The sequence below is a fragment of the Pleuronectes platessa genome, chromosome 16 (genome assembly GCF_947347685.1).
Source record: "Pleuronectes platessa chromosome 16, fPlePla1.1, whole genome shotgun sequence".
In the NCBI taxonomy this organism is placed as follows: Eukaryota; Metazoa; Chordata; class Actinopteri; order Pleuronectiformes; family Pleuronectidae; genus Pleuronectes; species Pleuronectes platessa.
Window position 1 is genome coordinate 8353650 of NC_070641.1, and position 27806 is coordinate 8381455.

Here is a 27806-nt window from a genome sequence, read left to right on the forward strand (position 1 = left end):
TTACATTGTTTTGCTTTGTTCACCAGGCTCAAGCTGAACCCATAGTAATAACTGTTTGAGCAGTGGAAGCAAGTAAAAAAAAAATATGTATAAAAGGATTGCTGTGCTTCATCAAAACAAGGCGTGCGGCTGCAGCTCGTACAGGGAGACGGGGGAAGTGGGCTTAATAGCGGAGTCAGACTTAATCAAGAAAGATGGCCATAATAATGATAAGAGCAATATCCCTGACATGTTTATTCAGCCCCCTCTGTCAGACACGCAGGGTTTGGTTACAGTCATAATTTACACTAATGCACTGACATCTCAGCCAGTGGCCGGTCATTAGGAGCCTCTGCCACCTGGGAAATAATGCACAACTCCAGCACACCTTTCTAAAGCTCCTTCCTCTCTCCTCCTCCTTCTAAAGATTAGTTTCTCAGCGCTACAGATGCTTCGGCTTCCTCGCTGCTTCAACACGGCTGATGGCGACGGTGGTTCAAGCACTCGGCACTCCCAACAGCGACCCGACACAGTCAGCCACTTCCCAAGGCTGCACCGTTGCCGTGCAACACTTCTATCCCATGATGGATTATAATCCCTGGAGAGCAGAACACGGGGGGAACACGGAGTCATGTGGCCACGCACATGCATGTGGTTACAGGGTTTAATGGTATTATGATGTACACCAGAGCAGGATGAAGAGTGGGTGAGTTGACATGGAAATAAATAATTAAAACATAGAAACCTATGAGCATTAAAATGGTAGGAAAGAATTTCATGTGGCACAAACTGGAAAGTCACTGCATTTTGTATGACACTGTCCTGCACAGAGGAGTGAATATTAAAAGAGTTAAGTAGATTTACTCAAAAGGTGTACATATATACCACTTTGAGGTACTTCAACTTAAATACCATTCTCTTAATTTATACTTCTGCTTTTTCATACCTCAGAGGGATATATAGTAATTTTTCAAGGTTCCAGCAGGTTTCCACAAGTTAAATTGTAAGATTCGTATGACCATAATGAATGAAATATCAGAGTTGCACAATTAAAAAAAAAACGTTTCTTTTGGAAAACATGAATTAAGTAGAACGTGAACAAGATTAGGACATACCTAAACTGGTGCATATTATCTTAAATCACTGTTATAATAAGATCACAGATAATAGTAAAAAGTCACAGGGACTATTGATCTGGAATATCTTTATGTACTTTGGTGTAAATATTAATTATCCCAAACCCCCTTTATTTCCTGTCCCTTTAACTGAACCATGTCAAAAACACCCAGTCCCTTACTGCTATAATGGATCATCTCTCCATCCGTCTCTTTCCTTCCTCATTATAAGGAAACTGTTACTTGGCAATGCTCGGCTGCTCGTAAGAGCTAAAAAGAAAAGCAGAAGTGGGTCATGTGCTGGAGGAGGGGAAAGAATTGAGGGGAAAAGCAGAAGATGATCAACAAATGCTGGTTGAGTTGGATGACAACACAAGTTGTTAAGAGAAAAGAGGTAAGTGCCGAACAATGAACCAGGAAGATGCACGTTTGACTCGAAAAAATTAACCAGTTGAGTGTGTGAGAGCAGGAGACCGAGAATGAAGCGAGACCAAAACTTAAAGAGGAAATGATGCTGCAAAAACAAAAACGTATTCTTCGCACTTGACTCCAGGTCATAAGAATGTTTTCTGCTGATTACTGTGGTGGACACATCACACACAAAAACAGTAGAAACATTTTGCTATGCAACTTTTTTTTACCTTAAAACAGCAGATTGATTGAAATTACTCTGAATGTTCACTGAATGTTTACCTCTTTCATTTCTAAACGTTTGTTTTTGCTCCATGTACCTTTGGTGAGTGGGTAACATTTCCTGAGGGCCGTGTGGAACTGACTGATAGTCATAGCTTCAATTCTCAGAATCAGGTCCAATCAGATGAAATCATTGTGGAGTCCACAGCAGTGAACGTGGTCTTCACTTCTTACTCACCTGCTTCTTCTTGCTCTGCCTCGACTGACTCCATCCTGCCTTCTCTCCCGCCTCCTCTCTCCAACTTTGTGCTGCCAACTAAACAGGGCATTTATAATCTAATAAGAGGAATAAACTGATCCAATGTCGAGTGTTATTCTAGTTTAATTGTTTTATAAACTAAATTCAGGTGAACTCACAGGGGAGAATTTTTACTAAATATCAAGTCAAATATACAAAAAGAATTCAGCATCTTGATTTGATGAATCTGGATTATTACCAGACACATGATCATTTATTTAATTATCATTAATCATTTTTCAACATTTTGTGATTCCATAATCTCTATCATTTCAATCAGAAAAGACATACCGCTGCAGTGTATGCATGTATATTGTAAAATCGCAGAAATAATGTTAACAGATAGGATTTCTTTCTCAATTAACTTTTGGAAAACATTTTTTAAGAGTCAAAAAGAGAAAATACAAAAAAGAATTATGTGTCTTTAATGATATAGGCTACATTTGTACATTTCTACGGCAGACTTTCAGTAAGACTAACTGCCTTTTAGAAAAGAGGACAGACCAAGTTTAACCTGTAAAAACCCGACAAACTGGATGTCAAAGGCCGTGAAATTAAATAGTCAATGTAAATAATTAGTTCAGTATTTTGTCCCATTAAATAATAAAAACATTTACATCTTCCAACAATCAATGTGAAATATAAATTACTTTATAGCACCATTTCAAGAATGAGGATATTAAAATAAATAATTGGCCTTTCCGTATCAAGACAGTACATTTTTATGGTAGTAATGTGAGGATATGCAGTCACACTGAGCACTCCTACCAAACAGGGGTTCAACATACAGAGCATCATAACATGAGGGTAATGCTCACGTGACTTCCACAATCAACCAAAAATAACTATGGTTACAATATAAAAAGCTATGAATGTGTAGTTCCATCATGTGTCACTGAATTAGATGTTGCATGACTTATTCTTCCGTTCTTTCCCTTGGGGAAAAAAAGTGAGATATTCTGTGAGAAGATTGTAACTTTTTGTTTTGTAAAATGTTCGTAAATATTTGCCTTGAACTTCCAAATTGAAGAACATGTGTTGTACCATCCCTCCATCCATTAACCTGAAAAACATGTCCTACTCACTCATCTGCATGACTACTCAAAAGAGCAGCTGTGGAAAGTTTTGTCCCACGTCTTCACCCAGATGTCTAGATGTACAGTTTAAGGTATGGGAATCTTTACTTGTTTTTTTACACTGTTCATGCACAAACCTTGCATCTATGCGCTAATGACTAATGGTCTTTCTTACATCTGGCAGCGCAACTGTAACGTTATCAGGGACGACTACACACCTCACTTTAATCCCTCAAGACCTGCCTGCTAAATGCATGCACACACACACACAAAGTGAGAACAGAGCTTACTGTGAGTATAAAAAAACGAGGGCGGACTGTTTCAACGGGTACTTCAAAAAGTCACAGAGAACATATCAAAGACTGAGGCACAAAGCTGCCTTTTTAAAACCCACCAATACAAGTACCATGAAACCACATCTCTCGTCTCTACTGCCATACCTGGCATAGAAAGATTCACACAACTATGTTACAGTATAGTAAGAGGGCGTTCAGTGTTTACAGGTCATCTAGGTTCAAACTCCTACTCACAAATATATTTAATACTTTGTTTTCTTATATTAGGTATTCTCAACAAATCTATCATGACAGGGTCTTTTTTTCTCTCTCATACAGTAGCTAAAACACACTGATGATAGGTCAACTTTACATAAAGCCCTGTCCAAGTCATTCAAACAATCCATCAAAACAATGATTTAAAAAAATGTCAGTCAGTGGGCTTTAATAGCGGGTAGACTATGAATTACCATGTTTACCAAAAGATTTTGGGGGAGACACTATAATCCGCTTTGAGCAAAACATCGGAATATTTGCAGTGACTATAAATCAGTCCGAGTACTGGAGATCTAAGTCTACTGTGCCGTCTGTCACCACTAGCCTCACCCGCTTGGGTTTTGTGGGGCCCATGGAGTGAGATGTTGCAACAGGTCCGAAGTGGGGTGCGCCCTGGTGCTCCCCAGGTGGGCACTGTTGCTGCATGTCTTTCCTGCAGTGTTCGTCCTGACCTTTGTGTCCTGAAAATCCACCCAAGGAAAACGATGCCGGGCTTGAAAGGTGGGGCCCACGGGGCTCTAGAACCAGCCGCCCTTGTGTGCCCGAAGGTTCCATCAGGCAATGGTAGGTGTAGTTCGTTGAGCCGAGTCCTGGGTAACCGTCAGGCCCATCCCTGAGACCCAGGGTTAATGAATGGTCTCCACTGAAATTGACTACATAGGGAGGACCTTGACAGCCATAGGGGAAAGAGGCTGAGGAGGTCGAGGTCGAGGACTGGCTCTTGTGTGCTGCTGCTGGCTGACCAGGTTGCGTACTGTGGATCACTTGGGGGTTGTTGTGCTGAGGCATGGGTGAAAGAGAGGACCCGAAGCTGAAGTCAAAGGGGTCTTGCTGGGTGTAACATGGCTGGTGTTTGTCTGAAGTCGACACTGTGGATTTATCATGTCTCCAACTCTTCTCTTGTGGTAATGAATGACTATGTGTTACTTTGCTCGGAAAGAAGAAGGGTCTTGGCAGGGCTGAAAAGTTTTTGTATGTCATGCCTGTTTCTGCACTTTCCTGTTTATCAGATGACATCTTGCTTTTACAAAAAGACTGAGGAAAAGAGGCGCTGGATTGGTTGAAAGGAGGGGTGGACCTGTTGGGGGTGTTGGGCGAAACAAGGTTGCTAAAATCTTTTCCAAACCCTTGAGCAGAAATGACACCTCTGCCGTCTATACCAAAACCAAGTCTCTGATTCTGCTGGGGTGTCTCAATAGCATCTGATTTTGCACCAAGTGTTCTGGACGCGATGGTTGGGCTGCCAGCAGCCATGGTGTCTTTACAAGGAGCACTGTACAAGTTCTGACTCTGGTTCCCCCCTTGAAACTTGAGCACCCTGTGAATAACTGTTGAGGGTTTCTCGTGGAAGTTGAACGGATTGTCTGGAGGATTGGGATTTTTCACAGTGAAGAGCTGTGGAGATAAGAGTCTGTTGGACATCTGAGGTGGTGGAAAAGACTTTGTCGAACAACTGTGGGACAGTCCTCTGATTGGGTTTGGTTGACCACTACTTGAAAAAGACTGAGTTCTATTCGGCATGGCCATGCGGTGGAAGGGGGTCGGGGCTTTATGGTTAGTCTGGCCTTTTGACTGGCTTGTGCTCGGCTTGACGTAAATGGACGGCTGTGTTGTAGTAACAGGATGCTGAGACGTAACAGAGGACAACGTTGCACCAAATGGCCGAGGCTTGCCAACTACAGGCAAGGACTGAGTTCTGAGGTCTTCTTTGGATAGCCTCGTTGCTGAATATTTATTCATACCTCGATCCTTTGCAGTAAAGTCAGAGTTGCTAAGAGATGAGAAACTGAAACTGGGATTTGGGGGGTTTCTGTAATTTGAGGCATCCTTCACTTCACATTCCAGGGGAACAGAGTCACTTTTGGAAGAAATTAGACTTGGAAAAAACTGCAGATCCTCACTGGTGAAGTTATTTCCTGGACTGGGAGGGCCAATGTACGGCGTCTCGGTCGTCCATGTATCAGACGGGCTGTGAGAGAGGGGACTGCTGAAAGGATCGGTGGGTGGATCCAGTGAACAAAGATCTGATGGAGAAGATGGAAGGATGTTCTGAGGCTGGTAATAACCCTCAAAGTTGAGACACTGAAAGTCCAGGATATCATCGCAGCAGTTTGTGAAGCTGGGCTCACCAGAGAGCATGCTATCTGCTGTTGTGAATAGAGGAAACTGAGATGGGGACTGGACGACAGAGCTAGAAGTGTTGGAAATGGCTGTCGGCTTTTCCAGAGTCTGAGAGGAACACAAGCCTTCGGAGAGCCTGGAGAGGCTGTTGTCAATTTGTTGGAGAGTGTGACTAAGACAAGTGTTGGGTGTTTCTACAGGTCCATACTTGCGAGTTCTCTCCATTTTGTGCCTCTGATTCCTTCCACCACTGTTGATCTCTGGCCTATCACTGATTCTTTCTGCAGCCACGCACATCATTTCAGTTTTATTGTCAGTAAGCGGAGAAGACAGGGACAGCGGTGACAATGATAAGGAAAACGCTGGCTGTTCCGTTTTCATCAGGGCAAGGTTGTTGTTCAGTCTCTGAGAGGATGGGAACTCTTCTTTGAACTTGGTAAACTCAAAACATTCTTTTCCTAAAAGGTGACCCTTCATCTCTTTCTTAACTATGGGCTCTACTTTAAGCTCAGTGTGTAAGAGCTCCTCTTTGCTGTCCACCTCCCAAATATCGTGCGTCTTTCTACGTAGTTTAATTACTGGTAGCGAAAAACCATTAAAATCTAATTCTGGCTCCTGTTTCTGTTGTGACGCAGTTTCAAACAAACAGCAATTCTTTTTAAAGCGATCTTCTATTTTTGTTTCAACTACAGTCGGCAAAGATGCCTTGTCATTTTTTTGACACTCCAACTGCTCGACTCCAGCCAAAAGCTCCCCATCATTCTCCCTGAGTTCTACTTTGTCACCAGGAGTTTCATGTACAATTTCAACATGGCCTAGGACTCTGTCTTTCTCCAATTTTGCTTCTGTGGAGACATTTACTTCTTGCCTTTCACACAACCTCTTGCCTCTTTTTTTCAAACGATGCAGTCTGTTCTTTGACTTCTTACTAGCCTGCACGTGAGCCTGGGCGGCCTCCATCTCCGTGTTTAAAAGCGATACAGAATCCATGATGGCTTTAAAAGGATCGCATGTCACCAACTCGTTCCCCTTCTCCGTTTTTAACGCCATATTTTCAAGTCCTGCACTTTGCATCTCCCACACTCTCCCTTTCCTCCTCTTGAAACGAATCTTAAAATTAATACCAGGCTTCGTGTCCTCCAGATCACTTTGATCGATTAATATTTCCTCCTCATCCGTTTTTAGAAATTTATTTAAATATGAATTTCTACCAAAATGGTCTTGGATTGCCGGGTTCTCAGTTTGTTTGTTCTTCGCAAGCTTATGACCTTTGAGTGTCCGAGCTTTGTCGATGTCATAATCTCGCCTCTCACGTTTACACCTTCGAATCTTCCTCGATACATGAACTTCATTAGCTCGGGGGCGAAGCACTCTGATTAAGGAGTTGTGTTTTGTGATGCTTTTGGGCATTAACTTCTGAAGTTCGGTTTTTCTAAATCTTCTTTTAAATTCTCTTTTCACTTTAGTACCCTCCCCTGAAACCGACGTCAAGTCCTGCATCCGCAACGGAGAGGAATTTAACTCAGCGCCTTCTTTAGAGGCTTGATCTGAAGCAGAATTCAAACCATTTTCGGAATCTATCTCCATAGAACTGCGAAATGTGCGCTTCTTCAGAGGTATGTTGGACTGCATGTGTGCCTGTTGATTGGAATCTGGATGCAAACTATTTGTAGCCTTTGCTGAAGCTAGTGACCTATGAGGTAGTGTGCTGATGCAGGAGGCCAGTGGGTCTTTATGCCTCTGTGTTGAATGAAGATGTAAACTATCATCACTCAACTTGGTCTCAACTGTAGCTGGAACCTCTTTGCTCAAGGGTCCCTTGGTGATTCGTTTATCTTCTTTTGTTTTGGCTGCTCTGGGCCTCAGCTTTTGTCTTCTCCTACAGCTCCTCTGCTCCGTGCTTCCATTTATCTCAGTCTGTTCTGCTTGCTCCTCAGCACTTGGCATTTCTTTAGAAGCTTGGGTGGATAACCTTCTTCCAACAGCATCCTCCTGTAATCGCTCACCTATTAAGGGTTTATCTCTTCTTAAAATATCAGATAGCAGTACCTTTGCCTGCTTAATGACGATATCCTTTTGTCGACTTTCCGGACATTTACTCGCACTACTCGCCAATTGTTCTGAGAGTTGAACAACTCCCTCCTCTGTACACGCGCCCGCGACTTCAGTTGTAACACACTGGACGTTGTTTTGTTCTGTGATTTTTTCACCGGACACTATTTTACATTCAGACTCTTGCACTTCTTCTGGGGTTCTGTTAGTGTATCCTATCACTGTAGCTGCATCATTTGTCTCTACTTTCTCCCCTTCAACATTGCCTTGTAAAATATGCTGCTGCTCTTTTTGTGCAAAAATCGTTTCTTCTTTTGACACCGTTTGTATCTCAATAACCTTGACATTTCCCCTTTCCTCGCTGTGACATGAATCACCAACGGTTTCACTTGCATGTCGCTTCCTTAGATTTACTCTATCGGTGGCCTTAAAAAACATCTCCCTCACCCCTCTGTTACCTTCAGCTGCGCAGACCTCTGATGCTCCTCCCTGATTCTGCTGAGATCTCGACACTCTTTTTTCTGACTGTACAGTCAGAGGCGCTGGTCTAGGACACTGGCTTTGCCTGCTCCTTCCTCTCATCGCCATTCCAGCTTTCCTTTCTTCACATGTTTTTACTGCTTCTACAATTTGTGAAACTGATAACCTTGTAAGGTTGACTGTAAGGTATTGCTTCAGTGATATCAATGGATTGTCCTCCGTTTTCTTTGAGCCACCTGTGACATTGTCACCCACTTCTAACAAAGATGGTGCGCTGATGGTCTTTTGCGCTGTTTGCTCAGCAGCTGGACTTTGAGCAGATTCCAGGCTGCAGCACTTGTTGCTTTGACTGTCTGTGAGTGACTTTGCAATCTTCTCTTGTTTTATTGCACCGCAGGATTTCTCGATCTCCACAGGGTGACAGACTGGTGTATTGTTAGCTGTGTTACTGGACCCAGTTGGCTGAGTGAGCGTAGCTTGAACCATGCTCCTTGTTCTTGAAGAGGTCCTCATTTGGACTGGCTGCTTGTCCACAACTTTGACAGACTTCCGATTTAGACCAGCTCTATTTGCCGATGGTCTACTTTTCTGTTGGTCTGATGAAGAGGTATTTAGAGTGAAAGGCTTCAGGTTGACCGTACTGCTGTTATTTTCGTCACCAGGGGAGTTTGGTATACTCAGCCGGTTATCATTTAGGTTCAATTCCTCCAGCAAGGCCCTTTCTTTGCTTTTTGGATCCCTACAGCAGAGTAAGAAATCCACTGAGTGATGCCGTAGTCTGATTCGGAGGTCCCTCAGTGTAACTTGGGACAAAAGAGGAACCGTCCGATGCTGCTTGACTGTGGAGGACTTCAATGGGGGCTTTCCTGACTGTCTGTGTTTCTCTCGTCTCCACTTCTGTGTTTGACTCAGTTTTCTGTTCTTCAAGGCATTTCTCCTCATCTGCTGGGTAAAGGAATTCCTTGAGGGGATGGCTAGGAATGAAAGAGAACAACAAAACAAAAGATGAACTTGAAGCTGCTCTATAGTAAATTGCATTTCTTCTGCAGATGTGTACATTTGCTACATATGCAGGTCGTGGAAATCATGTTTGTTTAAACAGTAGCCAAAAAAATGAATTATTCAAACAACCATGTCATGGATATGGTCTGAGTAACTGAACACAGACCTTGAGCCAAGATGTGGCTGTGGAGACACAACAGTGTGATTTCAAGAATCCTGCTCATTAAGTAGCTTTAAATAATTTCCCATCCTGTGAGCAATTTAATGCAAAGGAGATGCTAAGGTAGTGCTAACAGAGTATAAGATGTTCAGTGAGGTGTGGGTAAAAGTTAACAAATATACATTAACTGTAAAATACATGTTTTAGCAAATTTTTCTTTTAAAGAAACATCTTAGCATGTCAATTAGAGGAGAAAATATTGAAGCAGCACTTACACATCAGTTTAGTAGCAGTATGCTACTTTTAAATTATCAAAAGAACATTAAATCGAGTTTGAATTCACACTCCCTGTTGAATATCATATTCCAATGTAATTGGTTCTGGATGATGCATTCGCAGTTAATTACAAAGCAGCTCAACACCCCCATCTGTTTAAAAAGTGTACACAAAGTTGATCATTAACAGTAAACTGTCTGTATAAACTGAGATTTATGATGCAACATTGTGCCGAGGTGTCAAGTAGACTTAAAAGATTTATTAGATAATGCAAAGCTGAATTTAAGCTGAAATCTTGATAAAAATGAATAAAACATATGTTGTGATCTGCAGGTAGATTACTTTTGAAATACATCTATGGTGCTGACTGGGTTTTTAAAAAGCCAATTGTTTTCTATTTAAAGTAGCTGACCATCAATATTTACTTTTTTGACTGATTTGAGAAAGAAAATCCCTAATCGGTTACCTTTAAAAATACCTGGGTGTATTCCTGGTGTGATCGGCCTCGGAGGAAAGTGACTCTTCTCTCTGTGGTGACGAAGATATCTCTCTCTCAGGCGGTATTTCTGGCCCACAGAGTCCTTTGTTTCTTCACACTCAGGCTGTTTCCCTTTGTGTTTGAAGTGGCCTTCTCCATTCCTATAAAACATTCAAAAAGTAGTATTTTTGTCATGTTGGATGCAAGAAAACCTTCAGTATCGAGCAAAAAACTAAATACAATAAAGACGATGTCTGATGCAACGATGGACACACCTCTCACAGGTGCAGCATTCACACATTTCGTTGCCTTCGCCAAAAAAGCTGGCGCCATAGTAACACGTGATCTCCTCCCCAGGTGAGATGGGACGAATCACCTCCACACAAGCGTTATTCTTCTCCCCAGGGACGAACTGGGTGGGTGACAAGAAAGAGAAAGACAAAGAAAGGTTGGTCCACCCATGGGATACCTCAACACAGCAGATAGGAAGCACACTGAGAACATAATGTTGTTTATTCATTTATAACTGTATATAAATGAATAAAAACATAAGATTATGTATGGAGTAATAAATATTTTTCCTTCAACTTATCAATTTTAAGTGAATATGATAAATGAATATTGATGATTACCTTGCAATTCGGTTTGCAGTCTTCAGGCGAGAAGGACAAAGAGAGACAAACACAGAGAAAAAATGTTTAGTAAAATGAATCATTTAATTCACAGCAACGAATGACACATTTTTGATCAGCTGCCATGTGCTGAATCCTTTCTGCAAAGTCTCAAAGGCTAAGCTGAAAAACCCTCAAACATTATTGAAATATCTTTTGACAAACTGTCCTGAGCTGTGGAAAGATTTAACTCAAATTACACTTGATCATTTGTACAAATTACAATTCAGGCCGCGATGCTGACTGACATCTGGCCTAAGAAAAGAAAGCTACTTGTCCTAATCTGATGTAATCATGGCCGACTTCTATTCCATATTCACGTAATCAAATCATGATTTCAAATAATTATTTTACACAAGTTTTTCAGGCTTTAACATCTTGTGTGATACATCGATAATCAATTTTGTCATAAAACGTCAATAAATAAATATTGTCCATAGCAACCTAATTGACTCTCTTATATGTCTTGTTTTATTTGACTTACAGTCCAATATCCCAAAATATTCAACTTATTATCAGTGTGGACTATAACCAGCAAATACTCACATTTTAGAATATGGCATTGGTGCATTTTTTAATGCTCAACAACAATCAAATAACTTTGAAATGAATCCTGTATTAACCACTTAAAGTAATACTCCTAATTCTACACTGAGCAATTTGTTGAGTCAGATTCAGTCATGACAATAAAAAACTTCCTCTACCGCCCTTTAGTTACACATTTTTTAGTGGTGTTTACAAAAATAATTAACGGAAAATCTGAATTTTAAGTGTAACTACGCAACAAACTAGTTTACCTATGTAAAGTGGATTTATTTTCCAAACTGAAATAGGAAACCGTGTAAGAATTTACATAAAAATAAAGGTTGAAGGAAATCAGGGAACTGCGCGAGTCAGATAGGGGAACAGCATTGTCTCCTGAAGTTAAGGAAGATTTTATATATTTGGCATTTATGTATAAATTATGTTCTATATTTTTATTAGATAATCTATCAGAGTATCTACTGTTAGAAGAATTTGTTTCTAATCCAGCGCTCAAGCAGATCAAAGAAATTATCTTTGATCATTTGTACAGCATTAACATGACATGTAAAGATCTAATCATCAATTGTTAACCATATCAAATGCAAAACTTTTTGAATACATACTTTTTTGGGGATTTTCCTTAAATTAGCAGACATTATCTCTCTTTCATTAACTGGAGTATTCACCAAGAATTAGGAAAATTATTTACTCAGCCTTGTTGTCATGTGTGATCGCGTTTACATTTTTAGGTGTCCGTCAGTTTTTGTGTGTTGTGATTAGGGTCGCAAAGGGGTGGAAACTTTCCGGTAAATTTCCGGAAACTTTCCATGGGAATATTGAGCTAGGGAATTTTGGGGGGGGGGGAATACACAGACTAAACGCTGAGCAATAAAAACATCATTCAAAAGTCTATTTAAAAGATGTATGGAATGCAGCACACGCTGCACGTTGAATTTCAACCCTGCACTGTGCATTTCTCCATCACTTGCGCAGATAATTCCCAGCATCCTGCACACTACAGCAGGGCTATTGAGGCCTTCTGTAGTGTGCAGGAATAGTCATGTAAGTTTCGATGATATTACTGGGGAAAATATTTTAACATGCTGATTGAGGATTGTTCATCTGCTCATCTAGCCTATTTCTATTCATTTATCCATCAATTGTAAAATATTTTTAAAGACGATTCCAATTGTTTGGCAAACTATTTATATCTCTGGCATTGCATTAGTGTTTTTTAGCTTTTTTCTCATCTTATTCTACAGAACAATGCACCGTAATGTGTCGAGACACTTCACCCCAGCCAATGTAGAAGGAAAGGCTGTATGCATTTGCAAATACGATGCAAAGACTTATGTTAAGAATGACACAAAGATGCAGATTACAGAAGCATATAGTCAAGTGCCCAAAGTTTCCTCAGGGCTCATGACAAAACAAATGTTTATATTTATGTCTGTATATGACGAGGTTAATACAGTTAGTATAAATTACCCACACAATTTCCAGTTTATTCCCGTTAATTCCCATGGAAAGCTTCCAACTTTGAATATTCCCGGAATTTTTCAACCCTAGTTGTGATTACAATTTCCCACCTTGTGTTTTGATTGTAGGTATGTGTGTTCATTTCTTTGAACATTTGGTTTACAGACTGCATCCTAAAAAAGGTCCTCCTGGTGAAATGTAGTTCTGATTAAACTCACAGACCAGCAGCACTCCTATCAGCTATGACCACTTTGAGTTGAGTCTGTGTAAATAAGTGCGTGTCCTTAGATAGAGTGAGTCTTGAATGCGAACACACTCACCGTGGTTAATGAAAGCTGCAGGTCCAAGCCAAAGCTGAGCGCAACGTTTGCGTGTGGAATACATCACACTGAAGTCGTTGACTCCTGCCCTCAGGACTGCACTGTCGGTGGGACTCAGCTCTGCTATGCAACCCAGCAGGACCTCCATCCGCTCTCCTGCGAACCTGAGGATCGACAATTTGAGCATCACAAATCTCCAATTTAAAAAGCAACCACCTGGCCAGGAAACTCTGCTGTGACAGTGACCGTTGCTATTCAGCGACATGCTGCCCTAACAAATGCAATGTTAAATTTCCAAGTTATTACCAGTGTCTTGTTGAGGTTATCTTCCCGCCATTGGTCTCTGATGAGTATCTGTCACAGGAGTCTATTTTCACACCGCTATCCAACAGGAAGGCACTGAGGTAGCGATAAACCTGCAGACATCACAGATGGTGTAGATTGTGTTAACACATTCAAGTGACAAATTCACGAATTTATGGTAGCTTCCAGTCAACCTGTGATGTTATATGATACTGATTTGTAAATTTAATCATGAGCCTACGTGTTGTCTCAGCAGCTCCTGCCGATGGTTTCCCAAAGCACTGAAGTAGTCACCAGCCAGTTCACCCACTGTCAGCGCCTCAAACGTGGCATTGAAGTCATGCGTACGCTGAAAGCGCAGCAGGGTCTCTTTCAGGTTACCCCATCGCCGGATCTCTGGTGGGGGACTTAAGAGAAGCGAAAAGCAGATAACAGCACATAAGAAGAGGAGAGCGGCATTCTAGTTTAAGCTGTTCTTGCTGCATTATACAAAGAGGCACCCTTGGTATTTAACAACTGTTCATATAATGCAAGGCAGCACCAAGTGCATCCTGTAAAATTAACATCAAATTGGATCAACAACTCTCTGAAACAATTACGATAAAACTTTGTGACCTTCAGTAACTTGAGATTTCTAGCAGGACAATCTGCATTAGACTGCAACAGCTTTGGCTCAGTGATACAAACAGTCTGACAGACAGGGTGTCCGGCCAGAGTAAACAAGCCAAGACTGTATTGATGTAAAACAGAAGGGCTCAATGGTGATTTGATTAGGACTGATCTGAGGAAGCGTTGGACTGTCGTGTTGATTCATTTGACCTGACGTTACCTGATGTTCATCTTGTGCGTGCTGAAGCCCAGCAGGGGGTCCAGCACCAAACCGGTGGCCAGGTCATCGGTCTCACACAGCTCCTTCACACTCATTCTAGTGCACCCGTCCATTGCCTCCCACCATCAGCATGCTGCAATCACAGGGTCAAAGTAATGCTCTTACATCAACAACAACAAACCATCAACCACTAGTTTTGCATTCCTGCAGATCCAGCCTGGAAATAACAAAGCATTAGCTGCCGGCTCTCTTGTTGAACACATACAAAGCCGCAACACTCACTGAGACCAATAAATCATAACGGTGTTTACGAGTTAGGAACGCGCCTAGGTTCCCTGATAGCATCCATAGCATATTAGCCTAGCATGTCCGCTAGCTGGGAGATGGGTTATCGTATGAGAAAGCTAACATGGTAGCACCAGCTGGCTGCAGCTAACAGGACTGCACCCGATCGCCAACGAAACCCAAGCACTGAGAGCCGAGCTCTGGCTCTCATGCACACTGGACACGCAGCATTTGAAAACGTACCTGGGAGTCTTGTGTGGGCAACGAAAGTTTCGTCAGATGGACAATTAATCGCAAGCTCGTCGCTCGCCCTGGCTCCCGTCCGCCTAGCAGGGAAAGTTAGCCTAGCAACATAAGCAGCTAGCTTCCCGCTAGCCCGAGCATCCGCTTGAGAAAATGGAGTCTCCTCGTCCCTTCTGGAATTTGCTGGTTTGTTGACGTTTGAAAAGTCCAAACCCGGACGTCAGGGGGCGGGAATGCGCGACAGACGGGGTCCCGCGGGCCTGACAGGTCTTCGTTGTGTAGCTCGATCACTGTCGCTGCACAGGCTTCGTTTTAGTTGCAAAAGTTGATGAGCTGCGTGTGGTGCAACCGAACTATCAGCAGGCCACGCCCACGCATTGCGCTATTCGCTGGGGTAAAGGCCAGTTTTACAAATCGAATTGAGAGCTCCCCGATCATTGGTCGGACTCTTAAACGGGCGGGGTTTTCCGATGCAGTTAGGTTTACCATGTTGATAAGAGCAGAGTATTTACTGAGTGATTCTCTCACCGGGAGCCCAACCAGCACATGTCAACATAAGCGCGCGTTTAACTACAGATCGTTAAATGAGGTTGAGATTATTCAGGACATTTGCATTAAATTGTAATAAGTGAGTAACTCAATACGCCAGGTTCGTGTTCCAGAGGATCCGATTCATTTCAAGTGGAGAAATTATAATGAATATAAATGATTGCTGTGTGTCGGAGTGAAACATGAGCTTTTGTTATGAGCCAGGTCTAATGGTGGCCACAGGGAATTTAATATAATTTATATGGAAGATTTTCCTAAAAGAAAAAAAAGTCAGCATCTTGTATTTTGTATTTTTCAACTGATCATTTTCGAAAATGCTACTCTGCTTTTAATACCCGACAATACCCAGAACCCCCAGAGCATCAGAGCCCATTATTGAGAGATTCAGTTCGCAGTGATACTTCTTATCTTGTACATTGAGCTATGGTGGAGCAGGTATTACTTAATCAGGTATAAGTGAATTCATTTGCAATATTACATTTCACACGGTTTAAAATGCAAAAATGTGTACATCCTATGTTTGAATCTTGTCATTCCGAATGAATTCATTATTTTGAACTAAGAGGTAGATGTTTGCATCGCTCCGATATAATGCACTTTATATACTCTACATGCAGCTCTGTGACCACGGAAATCAATCCAATGGTTTTAATCATCATTATATTATGTTTAATCTAGAGTTATACTCTGGAAAGAAATGTGTTTTTCGATCATCAGCTCATCTGGAATGTCTTCAATCGAGATCAAGAAGCTCCCTGTACCCTCACCCCAACCCCCCTCCATTCGCTGGACAGGTTTCAACTGGTAAACAATCCAGAGTAGTGCTACTGCATATTTTACAGGGCGTAATTCAATTCAAGTTTCCAGGAAAACAAAGGAACGCTGAAGTGTTTTATATTCCTGAATGAATTCACGACTGACCACGATGAGCAAGTTTCAAAGAGTGACTGATGACTGTTAAGGTATACGTCACTCATCTGGAAATGATTTGTAGATATTTGTTTGTCTTTGAACTTGTTCACACTCCCGGCTCATGTACAGCCTTTTATTTTTTTCTTCTCTTTTTGGTGTATGGTGTGGGGATGCATGGGATCTAATGTTGCCGTCGGATGAAAACTCGTACATGAGTCTGATTCCTAAATCATCAGGAGGATTTACGATGTGTGGTGACTTTACATTGGAGGACATATGTCAGGCCAAGTTGTGATAAATCTGCAGCTAGACATCACTGGCAAAGCTCAACCACCTGATGTAAATGTTACAGATGTCACATCAGAAACTTGGGCTGCATAAAACAATGTACATTTAGATCTGACTGAATTTCATGTGAACGCAATAAACCAATGCCCAGTTTAGAGTCACTATCAAACATGCAGCTGTTCTAGGCTCATTGCATCAGAGACTTTTTTCACAGCATGCTTTGAATTTTTCCCCCCCCAGCGAGTGACAGAAAACCATAAGAGATAAGCAAAAGGGAAAAGATAAAGAGTGCAAGGACAGACTGGCTGCCCAGCTCCTGCTCCAGCCTCACTTTTAAATCAGGGGAAGGAAGACGCTGGGAACATGAATGGAGACAAACTGTCTTCCCTGCTATTTTTACTCTTTACCCGACCGGTTTACGCTGGGCATGTTCAACTGACAGATTCTTTTTGATTTTTGTGCTTTCTCAGCAGGAAACATCTGAGAAATACATCGGTAAATATACAAACATGCACTATGCAACCGAAGAGGAGTTTCTTCCCTCAGGCCAACCAGACTTCCAGCACGCACCTCACTTCTTAACACACTTGCAATCTCTGCACTCACTGCTGTCTTTGTCACTTTATCTGTAACGATTTCCCTGAAAAATTATTGCTTTTGGAAATAACTTCGAAATAAATTTGTATTGCAGATATGTAATTTCCCTTCCTCTATTGATCCTTAATTCATCTGGTTACTGTTTATTGTTGAGCCCCTGGTATGTCTGCACAAAAATGGAGACCCCCCCCCCCCCCCCCCCCCCCCCCCACACACATTTCACTGAAGGTTTTTACCTCAAATTTATGTTCATGTGACAAATAATAAATCCTCAAAATCGTATATAACACTGAGATGTTTATCAGACAGTAGAGGCAGCCTCTGCAAAACCAGATGGGTGAAGTTGTCTGCCCTGAGGCAAAAAAAAGACGTGAGGAAACGACACTCCCAGTGACACGGTACAAATAACAACCAGCAGGTGGTGGCTTCTTTCACTTTTTCTGGTGAAAGTGTAATGTTAGATTGAATTTGAAAAGGAAAAGCAGACACAGATGTACAAATTCTATGTTTTTATTTCTAACATGTAACAGAGACAATTTGTGATTGACCTGAAATCAAATAAAAAATACAGTTAATATCTGCTGTTTCCGTTTTTCTGTTAGTTGTATTAATCTATTTCATATTGTCTAACCAGTGACAGTGCCTGGTGCAAAACATCCCTGATTGATTAAAAAAACCCTACACTATAAGCTTTGCAGTGTCTAGCATTTAAATTTGTCTGTAAAAATATGAAAAGGGTGATTAAAGAGCAGATTATTGGTAATAACAGTAAATATAGAATTTAAAAATAATAAAGAGGTTATACAGCTGTGGGAAAGGGAATGGAAGTGGCCTTTATTGGACCTTATATTCGGATGACGAGACGTTCCATCTTTTATAGCACTATATTAACTCCTGGATGAGTCACTTCATTATTTTTGAATTAGTGAATGCAGATCATCTCCACAACATCATAATGCTCAGGCCTTATATTAACATCGACTTATGCTACCAGACTTTAATACCCGACATTTCTGTACATTTTCTTAAACATCATAGGTGATATGTAACTTTATCAAAGAAAGGGGGGTCTGCATCGGTTACAACTTAAAAAAAGAAGAGAGCGTCAAAGCAACAGATCATTGTGAAGGTTAGCCAGCGTGTGAAGACTGGGCTCCGCTCATTTTAATTCATTTTTCATTCAATTTCAAATCTGCAATCATCTGACTTGTACACAATCTGTGATACTGGTGTTTAAAGCATGTCGTTTTCATACTCTACTGAACTCTCACCACTGAACTTCATTCTCATGTCAATATCACTTCCTGAGTTGATCTAACTGGAGGCAAATTGATTACGATTTCCAATAATGTTGTCTTCACCTGGCCCACCCCGACACAACAACCGACGCAGCATTGAGTGTTAACTATGTGTTAGAAAGCACAGCAGGATTCCTTACTTTCTAATTAATTACATTACTTACAATAGTTTCATTAAGAAGAGAAAACAAAAACATTTAGTTTCTGAGGTACTGAGGTGAAAACGTCTGGCACGGAAAATGGAGGTGAAGCCGGAGCATCTTCAAAACCAGTTGGTGCTGAAGAGTGAGGACAGACAGCAGGCAAGTAAAACAAGACACATCAATTATGTAATGATGGGGGGTGTTTGGGTTACTATAAATGAGCAGTGAAAGACCCTGAAACACTGTTTTTTTCCCACCAGTTGCCACAGCCTGTTCTGACCCATGGACTGCTTTCACTGGGGAAACCCTGTACGCCAGCTGAAGTTAAAGGGGGGTGCAAAATGGAGAACGTGCCATGAAGCGATGGAGAGAAATAGCTTATATTAACTTCAGTAAAAAGATTTTCTCGAATCCGCATTGAATCAAGGAAGCTGATGTCTGAGGCTTCGGTTGTCTCTGAGTGTAACTGATCTGTTTGCGTGTGAGCTGCTGAAAGAGAGCGGTGCTGTGAAAAGTGAGGATTTTACAGAGCAACATCTCACTTATGTAATTGCTGAGCAGCAGACGCTTTTTGTCTGGGAATCATCTGGCACTGAAGCCAAAACTTTGGGATACATTCAGAGGGGGATTTGCTGCACATGATGTTCTTTGTTAAATCATCATCGTTGGACTTCAGTAATATTTTGTGCTCAGATTCTCCATCAGATTTAAAGGGCTGTGTCTACAACTGTCTTCCCTTTGTTGTATCGTGCATGGTTTGTTTTGGCTTCATGGTTAAACAGGCCCATTCTTGATGTTTTTTTTCCTGGATTCAAATGAAGAGGACTTGACTGAAAATGATCCACCAGCTCATTTCCTTTTGAAAGCTCCTGATCATAACTAAATGAATGAAGAAGCTTGAAGCGATTTTCTCCCCAGGAACATACAGCACTAGGTTTAAGATCAGAGCAGAATAAATACCAATTAACTAAGAGCTGTCAGGTTTCACATAGTATTTACGAGGCAATTAGCAGCAACAGCAGCTCAGTGACGGAGCTTCTGTATCTTCCTCAGGTTTCTAAACATGTGAATTGTCCTTTTGTTTCAACTGCAGGCAAACTGGGGCCAACAATGACACTTTCGACCTTCGAAGCAATGGTGAACACAAAGTGATCAGCGTGGTGGCATAATTAAAATAAATGGTTGTTTTTATTCATCTTAACTTTCAGTGAACTAAAAACCAAAGAAGAAGAAGAAAAATAATTAAACCAAGTTGGTTTCATATATCTACAACAGAAGCAAAACCATTTCACATCCATGACTGTTCTCAAATCAGTTTTCTAAAAGAAAAAAAAAAAAAAAACATGTCTCATGGATTCACCTGCACATATTTCCCCCGGTGCACCCAGTGTGTTGTATGTGCCGTTTCTGTTTGACCCCTCCCACCGAACGTGCCCGCCCATGTGCCCTCCCAGCCCAACCCCATCACATAGACACACACAGACCTCGGAAACAGGATGTACAAAAGCTTTTGTTTAGCATTAAACAGTGCAGGGCCCTAACATAAACAGCCAAGGCTCCTTTCTCGTGCCCCTTCCTCTCCCCCTGCACCCAGGTTTCAATTTACATCATAGATAGGCTCCAACCAACCTCTACAAAATGACAGGAAACAACAGAGGGTAGCCTACTGAAGGAAGAAAAAAAATTATAATAACGCATATACAGAATATAGAAATTACTTCTGTATCAGTCACACTTTTTATACACATTTGCACATAAGGAATTACACGCAGACAGACAAACAAACTGTTAAAAATAGTTTTAGAGAGAAGAAATATGATTGAACCCTGGACACTTGTTTGCTTTTGTTGCTGTTTGGTGACGAGGGAGAAACAAGTTAGGGAGGTAGAGGGGAAAAAAAGACTATTGGGCCGACAGGGGGGTGGCAGGTTGTTGGAGGTGAACCCAGTGGGTGTTATTTCTTGGCCTTGGCGGCCTTGGCTGAATTTCGCGGCGGAGTGACCGGTCTCCCAGATCCCATTCCTCCCCCTCCGCCATAAGGATACAATTTCTTATCTGCTGGTTTCAGAATCTGTGAAAGAGAAAAGAGCAACGATAAGGTTTACATGAATCAACTTTTAGTAGAGATACACCAGTATTTGTCGTACAATAAAGGTAAACAAGATAAAGTGAAACAGATAACGTGTTAAAAAGGGAAACATGGCAAGCAAATTAGGTTCATTACACAATGAGATCTATTAGCACACGCTCCATTTGAAGATAAGATAACCCTTTAATTTCCCCAAGGACATTTGTTTTCTCAGCCTATTAACAATCCACACAGAAACAGAGATATGTTCACACAACAATACAGTCACGTCCCAGCCTACACACACACACACACCTGGAAGGAGCACATGAGCGTCTCATCCACACTCATCATGGCACCAGCGTTGTCAAACTCTCCACAGTAGTTGGGAGCCGAGAATAAGGTGACGAGCTGCCTCTTCGCGAAAAACTCATACCCATCTTCCACGACCTTAGGATGAGATGAAAAAGTCAATACTACACACAGTGTAATGAATAGAAGCAGAACCTTTAAAAAAAAAAATCAGTTCAGTAGTTAATGGAGGAGGATGAACCCATTATATTTTGTTGTGGCTGTGAATCAGGGGGCAGATCCAGGATTTCCCCCTTTTCTAACATTGTGAGACAGGACGTTTAACACTTTTGTTGATTTCTCAGAGAAGAATTCTTGGATCTTGATGAAAACTATCAGGAATGTTAAAAGGGACTTTATGAGTTGGTTTGTGAATTAAAAATTCAGTGTCAAAAAGGAACTGTTGGGCCATGGGGTAGGCAGTCTGAGGGACATTCAAGTTAAACTGTGTGTTTATTAAATATGTTGTACTGGGTTGAATTATTATGAATAATCACCTTCTAACATCCCCCCCCCCCCCCCTTCATGTTTGTAAATGAGGAAATTTCATAATATAAGAAACATCTCTCAACATACAGTTGTATGAATAACCCTCTGAAAATGTCAATGGAAAAACAAACAATTTATTATTAGTGTATCTTTATTCCTTACTGAGGCTTTAATCTCTACAGAGTAAATCATAAACATTACCTGATGTGCCCTGCATATTAGGTCCATGTCGTGTTTGTGCAAAAATTTGGCCACCACATCTGCCCCAAACGTGAAGGAGACCCCGCGGTCGTTTTCCCCCCAGCCCAGCACATCTTTGTCTGGATCGGCCCACAGCAGGTCACACAGAAGACCCTGGTCAGGAACGTCTGTGGGTCGCATTACTCTTCGGATCTGCTCCATCGACTGGAGATCAGGAGAGAGACCTGAAACGAGGACATGCACGAAACAAAACACTTAGTCATGTTCTCATTAGCTAACGTGGGCTTCAATGCATCTTCTATTGAGAAGACCCACCTCCATGACAGCAGAAGATTTTCTCATCTACAATGGCAGCCACAGGTAAACAGTTGAAGCAATCTGTGAAGGTCTTCCACAGCTTAATGTTATACCGTCGCTTACCTTTTAACAAAACAGGAGAAAAAAAAGAAGTTAGTAAGGTTTAACAGTTCAGATTTGAGTTATATGGTTTGTTCCATCAATAGGCTCTGCACACTTACACTCATCGTAGAAGCCGTAGATTCGATTAATAGAAGCGCATTCATGATTGCCGCGCAGCAGGAAAAAGTTCTCTGGATATTTAATCTTGTACGCTAGAAGCAGGCATATAGTCTCCAGTGACTGCTTCCCTCTGTCTACGTAGTCACCCAGGAACAAGTAGTTGCTTTCTGGGGGGAAGCCTCCATATTCAAAGAGTCGGAGCAGATCATAGTACTGACCATGGACATCACCTGCAGGGGGCAGCAGAGAAGAGTCATTAAAAGCCGTAGTTTGCTGATGGGTGTAGTTGGTTTCACATGCAAAGTCGACACTTACCAAGTGATACAAGTGGTCATAACAGACGATGAAACGGCCAGGCAGATCGTAAATAAAACCTCACATGATGACCATCCTACCAGCCTATTAAACTTGATATTTCAGACTTAAAGCTTAACAGAAACTAACCCAGCATTACTCACCACAGATTTTGAGGGGAGCCTCTAGTTCAAGCAGGATTGGCTGACTCAGGAAGATTTCACGGGATTTGAGGCAAAGGCCACGGATCTCTGTTTCTGACAGTTGAACATTCTTCCCTGGCCGAGAGCCCTTGACTGAAAAGAAAAGGAGACAGGTGTTTTATTGGAGACACAATAACACAACAAAGACAGCGGTGGTCAGAGCTGTAAGAAAGACTCGTATAAAGTATAGCAATGAAATCTGAAGCTGGGACTTTGAGCCCGGCCACCAGACTGGAAAGTTAACACCTCCCACCAGTCAAATGCTAGTGAATTCAGTGAGCCGTCGACTCCAACAGCCACTTGAGCAGGTAACCATATCATTCAGAGGTATAACTGCTGTCTGTAATTTTGGAAACCATACACCGTCACACTAGATTCACCTTTTACTGTTCATCAGACCACAACACAACAAGATGCGCTTGTGTCGTATGCAAACAGATTCAACATCGAAAAAAAAAAAATCAGTGGAAACTAGTCTGATGAAAGCTGCAAAAGGTTCTGCGGAAGTTGCAGTTCAATTTGAAGCTAAGACGTGAAACCCACTTCCCTCTTCTGGCTAATGTAGCTGCAGCAACGACAATGCACACATATAATTAGGGCACTCGTGATATAGCCTGCTGAGCAACACAGAAATAACAAACCACAGGCTGTTATAACACTTTCTGTTGCTGTCATCCAGAGACGTCCACTGATACAATCTGCAGAACTGAGTAGGTCTATCAAGTCTCTCCCTGTTTACACTTAGAACACAAACTGAATAGAGTCAAACAAATGATCAGGTCTTGAACATCGATAATTTCCTGACAAATATCTTTCTTTCTTAGAAGGTAGAAATACAATGGGCGGCTGTGGCTCAGGGGTCATGGCGGCCATCCTCTAAATCACAGATCAAAGTGCTGCACATAGATGCACTGTATGAATGGAAAACTGTGCTTGATGTAAACTGTTCTAATGTCTAGTAAAGTGATAGAGACCATTTCCCATTTCAATCAATCGTCAATACATGTGACTGGTATTTGTGCTCAAAATTCAGATACAAGTAGTTGCCCTTTGTGACTGACCGTGATGCTGTGTGTGAAGTGTGTGGCCTTGTGCAAGACTGATCCTGATGGAGTTTGGATTTGGGGTTGTTTGTAACATCGACAGAATCAATCCATTCTGTTACATGACAGCAAGGCACCTCCCGACACAAACTGCAAGAGTGACGAGTGAGGAGTCTCCGTCCCACCTCAACAATCCTACTGAATAGTTAACAGGGTTCATACACATTTTGACCAATGGATTTCCATGACTTTAATAACTTTAAAACAAATTTCCATGACCGAACATTTTGTGAAATCTCGGTGTATACGCGATAAAGTGTCAAAATTTAATATTCAAACGAACAATGAGAATTCCAAGGCATACAGTACACCTTAATTGACACAAACCCAAGTATGCCTGCTTATATTGATGAAACTAACACCATCAAAGTGGGTTTTCATTTTCTGTTGCATTATTCAACTTGTCTTTCAAGTGGGCAATTCAGCTGGGCAAAAAAAAGAAAAATATCATTGTATAATTTTTTGCTATATCGTACAGTCCCATGTTTCCAAGTGAGTAAAGAACATTTGATTGGATGTACCAGAGCAGAGCCTTAATAGACAAACATAAATTTTGCATGACAATGATTTAACTGTGACTTCATTGATCACGTTATGTATGCCATTAATGACAGCACCTTATAAAAAAGACACGGGAGGAGTGAATCATGTGAAAACTCTGGACTCAAGAGATAATATAGATAATTTCTGACTAAGAAAATGTTCTCGTAAACAGAGGCACACCATTGACTGTGTTTTTAAGCCATGATTGGAGGAAGTTACAGATTACTTCTTGGGTTACAGAACCTGTACCTGACCATCAGGACTATCACCCCAAAAGTCATAAATGTGTTTGCTAGTTTCAGACTGACACAGCAGCCATTTTCCGGTCCCGTGTATATGGTGTTTTAATGGCAAATGCATCTGTCTTAATGGTGCTCGCAAGGCACTTGGGAGAGAGGGTGAGAGGAGAAATAGACAAATGGGCGAGGAAAACTGGCTTATCATGGCATGACACCAAAAAGCAAGGTCCTAAAAAGTGAGAAGTAGGAATAAATACTGCAGTGCTGCATGTCACTTTAACCTGGATTACAGAGGGCTAAGCTCTGACAGAGCTTACTCCAAAGTTAGCCACATAGCCAGTGGGCAACAGTGAGCTTATCATGCGGGGTACAGACAAAAGGCTTTCCATTGCGCTGATCCGGGGACAGAAAACAAAGAGCTGGACCAGCACGGCAGAAAAGCTGTCGCTGTTGCCGGGGTGCTGTGATCAACAGTTGGTTTGGTCCAGTACTCCCGATTCAGTGTTAGGCGTTCAGCTCGGGCGTATGTTATGCCATGTTCTTCAGACATGCTACTAACAACTCTCACTCCTTACAGTTAACTCCAGCTGTATGTAAGTAATCCAATTGAAACCGCTTAATATCCAAACACATTTAAATGGTTTGGTCTCGAAACACAGTGAGCTAGCAAGGGGGTTACCTCGGTGTCCACATAGGAAATCAAGCTGCTGTGGGATAATTTTCCAATCTCTTAACGTGGCACCTGCAGTGGGCCGGCTATTCTTAAGTCTGCTGTAGTCTTAGAGTGGATCAACAAAAGTGTAACATTAACTGGTGAGTGGTTATTCTCAGTAATAAAACTGCTAATGCTGAAAAAGGTCAAGTGAGTTACATAAGAGGATATAAATACTGCCATTATCAGGGTTGTTTGTCTTAGTCTGTGTTTGGCAGACAACCTTATCACAAACCTTACCATAACAACCCATGTACAAAACACTCCAGTCTGGTCCACAGTCAAAGTCAAACTCCATGTAGGCACCATGAGTGCATATGCATATTGTCAATAATCCCAATCACCTCCACCAGCTTAGCCTAGGCCAGTCACACGCGGTCTATACTTAAGATGGTAAAGAAACAGGGGGCTACGGTCACATTTATTATGAGAGTTATGTCTGGGGAAATTCACTGTACCCTACACTCCTTAGTTACTGACCAAAACAGATTCTGATACTGGGACGAAATGTGCAATTTAGAGCCGTAGCCAACAAATACAATGCCGCTCCTGTGAAAGTCACGCAAAGATGTTTCTTTTCAACAGTTCCACTGGGGAAACGCATACATGTGTGTGTGTATCGAGTTTTTGCACCCAGCACACCTTTCTTGCAAGGACAACTCCAGAGGTCACGCATGTATTTCCAGTGCTCTTTAGATGAACTGTACAGTTGAGTCTGAAGAGATTCATGCTTCTGTTTATTGTCCTGCGGGCTCCTGTTACACAATCATCATGTGGCTGTGAAGATAAAACAGCCCTGTTTTCCCTCATACAGACAAAAACCCCGACCATAACAAATCTGTCTCCACAGACTGTACACAGTTGGACATTTAAAACCCTTTATTCAGGAAGGAATGGTTTGTGTTGAATTTGCAGGGCCACCAGCTCACAATCAGTCTGTATCTGCCGTGAAACGTTTGTACGTCAAAATCATTCCACAGCATTTGCTTGCACCTTGAATTATCCACGTGTTTAACAACAGCTCTACTGTACACATTTAAGGCTTTCCCACCACGGGACCAAATGACGCTGCCTTACTGCAACAAGATATTATATTAGTCATTCAGGTTCCGCTTAAAACTGCAGAGAAAGCTGACCAAAAGATTCACACGGTAGAATAGCTAACATGTGCCACTCAAAGCACCTTCGTTCGTACACCTCTTTAAGTCACTCTGGGGGAAGGTTGTGGCTGTGAAACTGTAATCAGATCCTGACACAATGCAACTGGAACAGTGAGCACAACACAGGGCAGTGTACCCAAGTAACTGAGAAGCCCTCATGGGGAAGGGCAGAAGAAGTACCCAACAAGACGGTTCTTCCAGGAAACAAGTACCAATGAAAGTAAACATTTAAAAGCTAAATATATAACCAGTCATTGTTAAGAGTTTTTCAGAGTTGGGACTTCTCTGAGCTGAAATACAAGAAAAGTCAGCTGAATTATTAAAAAAATAAAAAGCCAGTATTGTATGAGAATGGGCATCAAAGGGGCCAGTGATGTAGCGTCATCTACCTCCCCTGAATTGCTGTACGACCCCACGCATGCATTTCAGTTGAAAACTGAATGTAACAACTGTGATTTTTTTTTTTTAAATACACCACTTAACAAAGTAAATGTGGAAAGAAGGGATTTGGTTTCACTTCAACCTTTCATCCAAACCCCACCAGTGCGAGGTCGGCTGCTACAACATAGCGTGGCCGCCTTCAACTTCGACCCACTTACCTGGGCAATAAAACACACATTGCACCGGAACAGAGATCACTCGCTATCTATGTGGCGAACAGAGCCGCACAGTGGGTTCGGTCTTCCTCACCTTCCAAGAGACGCTGAATTATAGAGTCGATGTTCAATTTGTCCGGCTCCGCCATTTTCTTTATTTTCTGACGTTCACGGGCTGTGGAGACCTTGGTTTTCCGCGCGGCACCTTGGGTTTGAAGAACAGAGAGAAACACACACGGACTCGTTAGAGAGCTGCTGATAGAATACGTGTTGCCTCTGGTCGGTGAGCTGGCGGTGGTCTCGCAGAGCGAACCGAGCAATGGAGGCGGACTGGAACAATCAATGAGCTCATGCGAGCCTGCGCTAGCCCAGCTAGCTAGGTAGCAACTAGCCAAGTAACGTAAGCTACGGTACCGCGGCTGGCGCTAGAGCACGACTCAGGATGAGATGAAATCCTCCAAACCTTGTGTCACCGGCCCTCTGGGTGAATGATGAGTAAATCCTGGCCCCTCTCCCGCGGTTCGCCCGGATCCCTTTGCTCTCCCCCCAGGAACTTCAGAGGAGGATCGTTTCTCTCCGAAGTGTCTACGGTGCCAGAGGAGGCCGAATCAAACCCAGCTCCCCCTACGTTTCTCACAACCTGATTGGTCGGTCCCAGAATCTAC

The 27806-nt window shown here is 42.0% G+C and overlaps 2 protein-coding genes and 1 long non-coding RNA gene across 5 annotated transcripts; 1 reads left to right on the forward strand and 2 right to left on the reverse strand.

Annotated features, from left to right (window-relative positions):
* Window positions 1-1338: 1338 nt before the first annotated feature.
* On the forward strand, window positions 1339-17317 carry LOC128459081 (uncharacterized). The gene is made up of 3 exons (XR_008342098.1): window positions 1339-1488; window positions 10579-10669; window positions 17096-17317. It is a non-coding gene; the product is annotated as an uncharacterized LOC128459081 (long non-coding RNA).
* kmt5c (lysine methyltransferase 5C) lies at window positions 2435-15229 on the reverse strand. Of its 2 annotated transcripts, none has more exons than XM_053444190.1 (9): window positions 14877-15229; window positions 14349-14481; window positions 13761-13926; window positions 13523-13632; window positions 13217-13380; window positions 10854-10873; window positions 10497-10633; window positions 10222-10382; window positions 2435-9279 (listed from the first exon to the last, which is right to left on the reverse strand). In XM_053444190.1, the coding sequence occupies exons 2-9, from the start codon at window positions 14459-14461 to the stop codon at window positions 3926-3928; spliced, it is 6225 nt and encodes a 2074-aa protein (XP_053300165.1). In that variant the 5' UTR covers window positions 14462-14481; window positions 14877-15229; the 3' UTR covers window positions 2435-3925. The 2 variants fall into 2 exon arrangements, with proteins under 2 accessions (XP_053300165.1, XP_053300164.1); XM_053444189.1 differs by having other exon boundaries at window positions 10210-10382; window positions 14877-15228.
* Window positions 17318-19832: 2515 nt separating the features above from the next.
* Window positions 19833-27764, reverse strand: ppp1caa (protein phosphatase 1, catalytic subunit, alpha isozyme a). Of its 2 annotated transcripts, none has more exons than XM_053444193.1 (8): window positions 27605-27764; window positions 27236-27346; window positions 22750-22881; window positions 22291-22521; window positions 22088-22192; window positions 21773-21996; window positions 21047-21181; window positions 19833-20734 (listed from the first exon to the last, which is right to left on the reverse strand). In XM_053444193.1, the coding sequence occupies exons 2-8, from the start codon at window positions 27288-27290 to the stop codon at window positions 20618-20620; spliced, it is 999 nt and encodes a 332-aa protein (XP_053300168.1). In that variant the 5' UTR covers window positions 27291-27346; window positions 27605-27764; the 3' UTR covers window positions 19833-20617. The 2 variants fall into 2 exon arrangements, with proteins under 2 accessions (XP_053300168.1, XP_053300169.1); XM_053444194.1 differs by having other exon boundaries at window positions 27556-27706.
* Between the last annotated feature and the right edge of the window lie 42 nt (window positions 27765-27806).